The sequence below is a fragment of the Lethenteron reissneri genome, chromosome 42, assembly GCF_015708825.2.
Source record: "Lethenteron reissneri isolate LAM-NWPU_2019-01 chromosome 42, ASM1570882v1, whole genome shotgun sequence".
NCBI lineage: Eukaryota > Metazoa > Chordata > Hyperoartia > Petromyzontiformes > Petromyzontidae > Lethenteron > Lethenteron reissneri.
The window spans coordinates 4,754,621-4,767,221 of record NC_083820.1 but is presented as its reverse complement, the minus strand read 5'-3'; the positions used below and the strand labels follow the sequence as shown (position 1 = coordinate 4,767,221).

At 40.0% G+C, this 12,601-nt stretch overlaps 1 protein-coding gene across 1 annotated transcript in view; it reads left to right on the top strand.

The window, feature by feature from the left end:
* The window catches only part of EYS (eyes shut homolog), a 283,886-nt gene that overhangs the window by 88,882 nt on the left and 182,403 nt on the right, over window positions 1–12,601 (top strand). The window contains 3 exon segments of the mRNA XM_061569020.1: window positions 5,878–6,000; window positions 8,994–9,107; window positions 10,564–10,677. Coding sequence (XP_061425004.1) covers window positions 5,878–6,000; window positions 8,994–9,107; window positions 10,564–10,677 — 351 coding nt within the window.

Below are 12,601 nucleotides of genomic sequence, written 5' to 3'. Positions count from 1 at the left end.
TATTTTATTACTTCCCTTCTACATGACTTTACCGAAAGAACCAAGAAGATGAATCCCTGCAGTCACGAAAGCTTTAAATAGAAATTTTATTTGGAGCTTTCGTGACTGCAGCAATTATTCTTTGGTTATTTGGGTAAAGTCACGTATAAAGGTAAAATAATAAATTAAGCATTCTCAGGAAGAACGTAATCAACCAGGTAGGGTGTTGACTGTTATGTTATCTGACTTTCTGTTGTATTACATTACATTTCTAAGTATACTATAGTTGTGTTTCTATTTAATTTATACCTGATGATGATTGCTTGTGTTGCAATCGAAACGTCGTATGCTAGTATTTAATTTAATTTATTATTTTTTCTTTATACGTGACTTTACCAAAAGAACCAAAGAATATGTACTTATATTTACATAATAGTGGTTTGTCCTTTTAGTTTCATATATTTTATTTATATAACCCTTTTTCTGATTTTTTAAGTGTCACATGAACAGGACAGGTGACATCATGTAAAGCAACCATAAACCCATGAAAAGACCTAAGTTTACAATTTATGAGTACAATTCTACTATCTACACAATTTGCATGGACTTAAAATGTAAAAACTCTAATATCTTGGAAACAGTAGCCAGTCAGTTGTATTAATTGTCATAGTTGAATTTAGCACATCAAATTCCATATTAAACAGCACATTTCATCTCTGAAGCAGATGACGTATAAAAAATTGTAGACCAGTGTTATTGTTTTTAAAAGTTCGCGGCACTTTTCATAAAAAAAACAACCCAGTAGTTAATGATGATGTCATCTAGTCATATAAAGTACTGAGTCTGACATCTTTATATATTAAGTTACTAAAGTGTTGGCTTGCTTACAACGTAGCACCGATATCCATTTTGATTTTAAATATAATCTGGCCAAGTGTAAGCTTTGTTGAAAGTATTTGGCTCACAACCAGAAGGTTCCATCAGATCCCGGTTGGACATTTACTCAGCCTATCATTCCACTGGCGTTCATATTAATGACCATTATTTTGTGGGAAACCAATAGTGGTTATGCTATGGAGAGACTGGTTATACTGGTAGGAACGAAGTGGACCAGCCTACAATAGATTATTTCGTCCGTCCGTCCGTCCGACCGTCCGTCCGTCCGTGTAGCAACATCGCCCCCTACTGCAAACACTTGGCAGGACCCTACAAAAACCTTTCGACTCAGTGGGGCTTTCCTGGCTAAACAAGTGTAATAATACATTATGTTTATATTCTTTGGTTATTCGTTCTTACCAGCCCACCCCGCAGGGTCCTGTTTTTGATAGAAATGTGGAATTTCCATCACTAGCTTAGAGCGACCAGTGAAGATAATACCCACCTTTTTACTTGCTTGAGCAAGATGAATCTGACTTTTGACATGACCTTCGTGGTATTTAATTAATATTTTCCTATCTTTAGTTTTGCTCTCAAAAATAGGGGAGGTTGGCCTATCCGATCGGAGTATGACACATGACAGCTCAGTTGCTAGGCCGAGGCCTATTATTACACAACTTTCCTTCAGGTGAGCCACACTCACCCGAGGTCAAGCATTTGCCACGTGAGAAAGAAATGTTTTCGTAACCTCTTAGACCACAAACCTATTAGATTGTGCACTATTTATAGCTACATAAAAAGCTGCTCACTTAACTGAGTATTAGACCGTGAGTTGGCCCAGATATTCATAGGCCTGCTTATATAACTATGAGATAATGCAGCCATTACATTTCTAACAGGAGGCATTGTAATGTAACGCACCCTTAAAAAGGACAAGTTTTAATTGATAACAGCTGGCCTTGTTCTATGGCAGTCCCTAGAAAAGCAGAGAACACACTGCAGTTACGATATATCGCTTTAAACAACTTTAAATGGACTGTAAACTGACACTGTTTTTCATTGCAATTTAAATCTTATACAAGCGTACGCTTTTTTTGCTTATTTAAGAATAATAACTTTAAACGCCCAGTCTTATCATCGAAATATACATTAAAGTACAGCACTGGGGTTTTCCTTTCCATGAATATAAAAGTGCCCCAGTGCTCTACTAAGTGTCGAGACATGTTCATCTTTGTTGGTGTGCCTGAACCAGTTGTGGAAAATCCACGTTTGTACAGGCCATCCTCGGTTTACGTGCTTTCGTGGTACGCCATTTTATAATAACGCACGCTTTGTATTTCGACCTTTTTTTGACACACGCGAGGAAATTTTCGAAATAACGTAATCCGCAATGAGACGTACGCCACCCTAGCTTGGCACCGCGACCCAATGGCGTTGCAAGCAGCCAGTGCGGTACGATAACTAGTGCGCTCTACCCCACAGCAGGGGTGGGGAATCTTTTTTTCTGCCAAGGGCCAGTTTGGATATTTATAACATCGTTCGCGGGCCATACAAAATTATCAACTTAAAAATTAGCCCGTTATATTTGGTCAAACATTTAATTAACTCACCCCTAATGTGATGGCTGGAACTGCTTTTCTTTGGCGAGGCGTGTAATGTTAGCTGGTATTGATGATGTTGCTACTCGCAACTGCTTTTCCAGGTTTTCTCCTAGATTTATTGAATTTCGAGTCCCACCTGCGGTTGCCTTGGCAGGGCCAGACAAAATGATTTCGCGGGCCTTATACGGCCTGCGGGCCGGACGTTCCCCACTCCTGCCCTACAGCATCTCGCCATGTGTATAGTAGCACTCTTCCTTTTGTCTCGCGTCTCTCGTATTATATTGTGTGTACATGTATTGTATTGATATGAGCTAGGATAACATAGGCGATTATGTCTGTGGGTGTTAGTGAAATCCCCTAACCCCCTCCTTTACCACTATTTATTATGGGAAAATTGCTTTTGACATACGCGATTTTTACATATGCGCGGTTTTCCAGGAACGCATCTATCGCGTATGTCAAGGAGTGCCTGTAGTTGCAGGGGCCCAGTGTCTTTATTGGAAAAATGTTTAATTATCAAGCGGCACTGTATATGGAGGTTTTTTTTCACTCGGTTAATTAATTGGATCTTTGCCATTCACAGTAAGATACATACTTTTTCCACCTATTAATTGAATAAGCTAAAGAAAGGTAAAGCTCAGTGTTTTTTCATTTATGAAAACAATAATAATTCTCCTATGACTGTTGTCAAGACACATGCTTTCTGTTGCTATCAAATGCACAGATTCGATGCAAGTCAAAAGGTTTAAATTGATTACCAATGGTTTAACACGTCACATGCACATTTGCATGCGATTTGTAGTTGCTTATCGCTACACCATTGGTATTCTGAAATGCCATATTATTCCCCCCCACCTCCTACATCCACTCGTTTTATGTTGCAATTGTACTCGTGGCGTTGTCACGAGATAAAGACTCCATTTACAATTCCCATAACAATGCGGCGTATGGCATGCGTCGAAGAATAGGCCATGAAATGTTTTTTTTTTTCCACGGGATTTCTCCCCCCCAAACACAAATCCAACTCGAGCAGCTTTGCTATCGTCCATGCACTCTGCAGTGAGATTTTCTCAGGAACAGTCAAACTGATATTGTTGATTGTAATTTATTCAAATCCAAGGAAATGCACATTAAAGGCTTCATTCGTTTCGAGAGCATCGAAATTTTCGATAGGATCGAAATTTACCCCTTTTCACCCAAAAAACGTACTTTATAATATTTAAACAATGGATATTAATACATACAAATGCTAACTTAAAGACATAATATTAAAAGAAACGTGGTTAATCAATGCATTAATTCATATTTATTGTACCTACAACAGCCCGTTGTTAACAGAGGAATTGTCGGTAAGCGAACAGATTGGGATCTATGGAGGCACTACAATATACACTACACTATACACTACACTATACACTACTATACACTACTATACACTACACTATACACTACACTATACACTGCACTATACACTACACTATACACTACTATACACTACACTATACACTACTATACACTACACCGCTATACACTACACTGCTATACACTATACCCTACTATACACTACACTATACACTACTATACACTACACTATACACTACACTATACACTACTATACACTACACCGCTATACACTACACCACTATACACTATACACTACACTAATATACACTACTATACACTACACTATACACTACTATACTATACACTACACTATACACTACTATACACTACACTATACACTACTATACACTACTATACACTACACTACGATACACTCGACACAACTATAGACTACACTACTATACACTACACTACTATAGACTACACATTGGGCTCTATGAAGACTCGTCGTTAAGCGTTTAGTTGTGAACAGGGGTGGTCGTTAAGAAGGGTTCTACTCTACACTACTATACATTACACTACTATAACTACTATAGACTACATTACCATACACTACGCTACTATACACTACACTACTATACACTACACTACTATACACTACACTATACACTACTATACACTACACTATTATACACTACAATACTATACACTGCACTATACACTACACTACTATACACTACACTACTATACACTACACTACTATACACTACACTACTATAGACTACACTACTATAGACTACACTACTATACACTACACAATACACTAGACACTACACTACTATACACTACAATACTATACACTACACTATACACTACACTATACACTACTATACACTACACTACAATACACTACAATACTATACACTGCACTATACACTACACTACTATACACTACAATACAATACACTACTATACACTACACTCTAAAATACAATACACTACTCTATTACGAGAGGGTTTTTAGGCAGTCGTTCGAGACCAGGCAGAGACCACCATGAGTGAGTGCCCAGAGTCAACTCGAGAATCTCAGCAGAGCCGACTCGGTGTCACCCTGAAATATCGTCTCATTTGAATGATTGTAACCTACGCAAAGCTTGTCCTGATCAATACCTGTATGCACGAACATCAAAATAAACTCATGTTGTCCATGGGAGGTAGTGTGGGTTTCTCTGTATGTGTTTTCTTCTACTAAACGTCACTTCTATCCACCCTACAGACTTCTCAGTGAACCATAGGGTGGGAAAACACATTGTTTAGGCATTACATGTCAACACTCTGGTCAAGGCAAAATTTGTCGTATCTTACCTTTTAGGGTAGTTTTCACATAAGAGTATGGATATTTTCTGCATATTTACATGACGTATATCACGAGGTGGGTTCTGTAAGAAGTGGTTCATTCATTCAATACTATTCTTAGGTTTTTTCGGTAAAGTCACGTAGGTAAAAACATTAAAAAGTAAAATAAAATAAAAATTACGACGTTTCGGAGGCAACACAAGCTTCCGTCTTCAGGTGGTACCGTCACAGCCACGACAGCTGTATCAAGTAAAACGAGAGATTATAGGAGCTACCACTCCGTTTATATAACCATTATATAACCATTATATAAACGGAGTGGTAGCTCCTATAATCTCTCGTTTTACTTGATACAGCTGTCGTGGCTGTGACGGTACCACCTGAAGACGGATGCTTGTGTTGCCTCCGAAACGTCGTGATTTTTATTTTATTTTACTTTTTAATGTTTTTACCTACGTGACTTTACCGAAAAAACCGAAGAATATGAATCATTGCAGTCACGAAAGCTTCAAATCTAGAATCATTCAATACTATCATCAATGCATTATCACAAAGCCAAATATTATCTTCCAGCAGTATGCCGGCATAGCTATGAATTATATATATAAAACTTCAGACCCTTGGTGATTTGTAATTCCCCGCTCGTGGTAGCGGATCAGCAAGGAGGGCCGTGTATTTCTAAGCACCATTAAACACTCCGGCCTGAACGCGTCCTTTGCAGGTTTGATGGGTCGTCGCTGTGAATTGGACATCAATGAGTGCTCCTCTGACCCCTGTGGACCTCTCAGCCTCTGCATCAATTCCGTCGGTGGCTACCGCTGCTTTTGTGCTCCTGGCTTCATTGGTGAGCTGTCTCCTCCAATGTGACACAAAACTGTATCCCCCCCCCCCCCACCCACATTGCCATTGTTGCTTAAGACCTTGGTACGTTTGTGATGCGCGTGGTTTTTGCGTTTGTGGCTAGAATTGAGATTTCCCTGCTGCAGAGCAGGTAACAATTCGTGGCAATAATGCAGAAACGTGGTCGCAGGAGATTAGCCACGGAGCTGCAAAACACAGTCCCGTTAATCAACAAAAACATTTGGTTTCGTAGGAAAGGAGCATTTTCAGGAGTCTGAAAAAGTAATTCCAAAGACCTTACCATAAGGCAGAATTTATATATGTGAAAATATGGGGAAGAGTGATACAGTTGTATAGTATGCTGCGCTATGAGCTCAGCAACCTGAGTTTGATTGCTGGACATGGCTAACATCAGTGGTGAGCGATATGTGAATTGGTCCTGGGCACCTCCTGTACCATCCTGCATTCACTATTGTGGTGAAGTATGGTCAAACAAATCCTATGGCGGATATGGTGTAGTAAGGCTTTCATCCAGCAATGGATTACAATCGGGCTATACATTGTTTAATATATATATACATGCATAATACATTCAAAATAAGAGGAATCGTGAAAAAAACCTGTTCGGAACTGAGTTTGATAGCTTGGCTCAAGTTCATTCACAGACCATATTGATGACACAAATCTAAAGGCGCTCCCCCTTAGGTATTAGTAACACTACCCTTGAATGTAAACATATAAGCAGCCCATCATGCCAAGTGCGGTGAATGTTTACAAATGAAGAGGCTTGAAAATCGACACAATAGCTTCTTTAGGGCAGAGAGAGGGGGGGGGGCAGGGTGATTGACTTTATTCTTTGAGATAGCACTCGACACTGACAATCTTAAGAACTTCGAATGGACACACACACAACTTTCCGTTGGCGGACGACGGTTATCAAGCAAACCCTTGTCCCGTAATCACTAACTCATGGTGCTGCTGCCATATCTGTGATCAATAACTCGTGGTGCTGCTGCCATATCTGTGATCAATAACTCGTGGTGCTGCTGCCATATCTGTGATCAATAACTCGTGGTGCTACCGCCATATCTGTGATCAATAACTCGTGGTGCTGCTGCCATATCTGAGATCAGACATTGGACATGGAACACCACAACACTGCTCTCAGTGTCAGCGTTTGCCCTTCACTGTACGATTCAAGTGTGCCCTCAAAGCAACTTGATGGCATGTAGCTCTACGTTACTGTTTTGCTCACAAAATATTCCACGGACCGCTTTCTTGTTACCGTATTTGCAGATTGTCAAGCTGATACATGATTCCGGGGATATGCAGTTATGAGCATCGTCTGATCTTTATGGATAATGGGCTGTGTTTTTAAATCCTTTATATTAAGTTCACTTGCTTGCTTGCTTGCGCGCTTACGACCGTGCAAATCTTTCAGTCGTTTTTTAACCCACTTCCCGTGATCCAATCGAGCTGACATTTTGCACACAGACTCGTTGTGCGTAACAATTTCTTTTCGTCAAATTTTTTTCCCAAAATTTTACACTTTTTAGGTAATTTTTTTTATATTTAATTACCAATTGCTTAATAGTGGCAGGCAATCATCTGACCCATATGTGGCAGCCATCTCAAGCCAGATGACGAGAGGACTCTAGCCGCCCGTTTCAAAGACCAATGTGGGCTGGGTTGTAGCCCATTGAACACGCATATAAAGGATTTATAGTGAAAAACTTTGTTTTTACGGGTTAATTTTTTTCTTTAATACACTGCAGTATTACATCTTCCCTGGCATCGTACAAACAGCTAACAATGCTGGATGAGCTCAGCTGGCTGACCATTCCTTTGCCAGTAGCCAACAGTTTAAGGTGACACTAAGTATAGCGTTTTCATAGGCACAGCATCCATCAACATATTGACTCGATTGATCCTTCTTGATTTAAGTGTGCCATCGATAAACGCGTGCCAGGCCGAAGGACACTTCATCACGTGTCAACACCACAATCTTGGAGACAGATTTAGCTGGCAGGACTAATATCCAAGCCAAGGCCAGCCGAGTAGAGATGTCAGACTTACTGAAGTTGGTATTAAGTTGCTAACGGCAAAGAATGCGTTTCTTAGGAGACCTTTATATGGAATGAGTTTCAATTCTACATTTTAGATATTCAAAGCACGACCTAATCATTATGGCTCTTTAGAGTTATTTTTAAATGTTAAAACATTTCATCGTAATGCATAAAGGCATCCATTAATAAACATTATTTAACTCGTACCACATCAATCACATTGCACGTATGTAATTAATGTTTATTAGTTTGTATATTTTCGATGTAAAGGGTGGCTGTCATCATAGCACCTTTGGCCATTAGAGGCGCCACCAATAAACACGGCGTTAATTCAAATAATGTCGTTGAGAATTTAATTGTAACCCTGAATGCGACAATTCATAAAGTGCCTGGAGGGAGAGGTGAATTGTTCCAACCTTGTGTTTAACTTTTTACCTTCCACATAACCTTTGAAATATTAAGTGCACATTTCCATTATATATTACCATGTAACTTTATGCGTGCATTTTAACAAGCACGAGAATGTAACAATGCGTTCGTCAAATCAAAAGCTGCTTCTTCGAAATTTCTAAAAATGTTCAAAAGTTGAGGTTTCACGTTTAATTATAAAATAAGTCTACCAGATGAAGTGAAGTTGCTATTCTCTTGCTCAGCTGCTTAAATTCCCAAAATTTTGCTTAATAAAAAAATGCCAATCAATGTCACAACAGACGTATTTGTATATATATGTCCAGCTGTTCCATCACAAAGTTGAGGTATTCACGGGAGCATTTCTAATTTAAATTCTAAATGCCGGTGTGTCGTAGCCTCATGGTAAACACTGATATCAGCGTTGGGCTTCCGAGCAGAATCCATTTGCGAACATTGAAGATTATGCTTGAATGCAGTGCTCCATAGAGCTGTCGCCTTGAGTCATCATTCTCCTTGGCAGGTGCTCGCTGTGACAGTGAGGCTGACGAGTGTCTGAGCTCTCCCTGTTGGAATGGAGCCTCCTGCAACAATATGCGTAATGGCTTCAGCTGTGAGTGTTTGCCCGGGTTTCAGGGTGAGTTGCTCATTACCGCTCTTTACACGGCACCAAAATAGTATTTCGTGCAATTTTTGACCGTTAAGTTTTACCGGTTCCACATTAGGCTGCGGAGTTTAGTTTTGGTTTAAGGTTGCCATTTAGACGGGTCTCATCTTATGTAGGGGAGCTGGAGCGCGCGCGTTTAATTTAAACTTGGCATCGTGAGTTTTTCCATTCCCAGCCGCGGCTGACATCATTGGCGAGTGATACCTCAAGTGGTCCTGGACTTGTTCTTCACTAATTGCCATGGTGAAGCCTTTATGAGGAGGCCTTTAGAGAGCAGGGGATTAACAGATGGCTACACATTGCACTATCGAGCTATACATTGCACAACTGAGTGAAAACAATGCGGGCTTTGAATGTATTAACCTTAAGAATAAATGTTAGTATTCTTGGTTCTTTCGGTAAAGTCACGTAGAAGGGAAATAAAAAATAATATAAATATTAAACAATAAAAAATTCTCACGACGTTTCGACTGCAACACAAGCAATCGTCATTAGGTGTGAAATCCATGTTGTGGATTTCACACCTGTGGATTTCACATCTGATGATGATTGCTTGTGTTGCAGTCGAAACGTCGTGATAATTTTTTTTTGTTTTATATTCATATTATTTTATTATTTCCCTTCTACGTGACTTTACCGAAAGAACCAAGAATATGAATCCCTGCAGTCACGAAAGCTTTAAATCAAAAAATAAATGTTAGACTTAAACTTGTAACATAAAGTGCCCACATGAAAGAAACTTGCTTCCTGATATGATCATGTCCATGCTTTGTCTTCCAATGGTTTAACTCATCATGTGGTATTCTTCGGTTACTTTGATTGGCCAAAAAAACCTATAAAATGGCCGGTGGGATCAGGGTGTTGTGTATCGTTGCAGCTGATGTATTTGCATGCACTTGTGTATGTTTTAAATTAAGGTTTTGATTCTAAATTGTAAAATCAAACGCCTTAATTAGTGCTACACTGTATTTAAAAAAAATGTTGTTTAAACAAATATCTACAAATATAATTTACTTCATTCTACGTGTCCCATTCACACAGATTATCTCTTGCAATGGAGACATATAAATATTAGTAATAGATAGACACAATAGCCTAACCTGAATGAAATATGAATATATGTAACACATGTAGATTAGTTGGTGAATGGCACATTTCATCGAATACAAGCATATAGAGCACCCCACTTAAACATTGCAAAATGCTTTCCTGTGCTTTACGAGTTAAAGTTAACGTATGCGAGATCACAAACACATTACTGCAAGTGAAAACGTCGGATGTGTGAACGTCTACAGAAAGCGCCAAGTTGCACCGCCGTGCGCACATGTACTGCACCGGGTGTAGGGGGTCGGTTTAATAGGACTGACATGCGATGTCGTGTGACCAAGTTGTGGCCTGATTGGAAGCAATCCTGGCCGCTCTGCAGGTGGCCTGTGTGAGCAAGAGGTGAATGAGTGTTCGTCATCCCCGTGCCTCCACGATGGAAGCTGCATTGATCTCGTCGATGGGTACATCTGCCTCTGCCCGCCTGGCTTGACTGGTGAGTCTTAGTTCATCACGATCATCTCATCATCCATCAATCGCCTATAACTTATCAAACCTAAAATCATCATCATCATCATCGTCGTCGTCGTCATTCATTATCAAATGTCCTTCCCTTTCTCCCTGTCTTCGTATGTGTCCGCAGTACTTTAACTTTCCGATTTTGACTTCAGATGGTACATTTATAGTGACTATCTTTAAAGCAGGTAAGAGTACATTGATACTCGAAGTCTATTTTTCATGGTACACCTGGGATACAAAAGAAAATACAAAAGCAGGCAGAGCAAAACAAAGCACAGTACAATGATTGCAATGCAACAGACTGCCAAAATCCTTAATATGACATGTCACGGTAACATTTTACGGTGGAACATTGCAATATAATCTTAAACAAGATCCAATCCAGGTGGAGTATACGGCAATAATCCGACACATTATCAATTATTCTCTATGAGCTGGTTGAGCACATCGTAATTGGTCTAACCCTCACAAAGGCATTGTAATGGTCTTTTCCAAAATATTATTTTGTTGTTGTTGGTCTTTTCATCAACATTAATTCCAATTTGTGCTATCGGCATCGATGCCCTGAGACGAGAAATCAATTCAGAAGTCTCGCGGGGAAATGCACCCCCATGTGTCAGAGAACTCCTGCACAAAGTGATTTGTCACAAGAATTCTCCCAAATAAATCCCTAAATTGGCTTTCTTTATCCTTTGTACAACTGGACAGGCACTTTCCTACAAACTCTGCTCTGAGGTTGTTCGACATAACCAACAACAACAAAAAGGTACTTTTTCAATTCCCAGAGATACAAATTTTGATAAATAATTCGCAAAGCCACATTTCATAATGATATTATTTTCGTGCAATCATTGGTGACCAGGGCTGAGAAAATTGAGATCAACGACTTGCTCCACTAAAGCACCTGATTAGGCCACAGGCAGCTAAAACCCAGACGTGTTCCCAGGACCTTAGCAGTGCCGGCTCAGAGCTCAGACCTCCGAGTCACAACCTCATCGTTTCCTATCGGTATGAACCTTTCACATGGATAGGCAGCAATGGACCATCTACTACCAACCATGCCATGTAGAGGAAGAATGACGTGATTATGTGGTAGAGCTCACCTGTGTTGATGTTAAATTCGAGGCATTATTTACCATGAGGCGTCAGACTTAAGATGTACCATACAGGAGACCAAATGCAGCGTACTGGTCTCGGTGGTCTGGGATAGAGCATAATACAGGTTTTTTTGGAGGTTAGATCGCGGAAATATATAAATGTGTCGTTAAACCCACCACCACCTGACACAGCCAATTAGTAAGGTTTGTCACGTAAACAGAACGTGGCTAATTCGTTACTAGCACAGCACACTGGTGTTGGAGAGCCAAACTGGCTGTCGCCTGATGAAGCTAGTTGTAATTACTGGCGAAACGTTGTACTCAGATTGTAAATGTTGTGGCTTGGCTCTCCAACACACCGGTATGCTGTGCTTGTAACGCATTGGCATGTTGTGTTTACGTGACAACCCTTATTAATTGGCTGTGTCGGGTGGTGGTGGGTTTAACGCCACTTTTATATATTTACGCGATCTAACCCATAAACCTGTATTATGGATAAAATTGGTTACGAAAAACGTGTTAAACTGGGATAGAACACTCGACTCACATATACATTTCCAGTTGTAGATCAAATAAGGTCATCATTCCTCGATGGTTGTTCAATGAGGGCCAGTTTGTAGGAAGCCAACAAATGCTTTGCATGATGAATGAGGAATTTTCCACCGCCAATTTCGACCTTGGGCTGCGGTTCACCAATCGAGACGATTGCCTCCCTTAAGGCTCATTGAATTGTAACCTGACCATACCAGAGTAGCCACAAATGAGTTGTGGCAGTTGTTTGTAAATAATTTTGGCCCCTGAGAA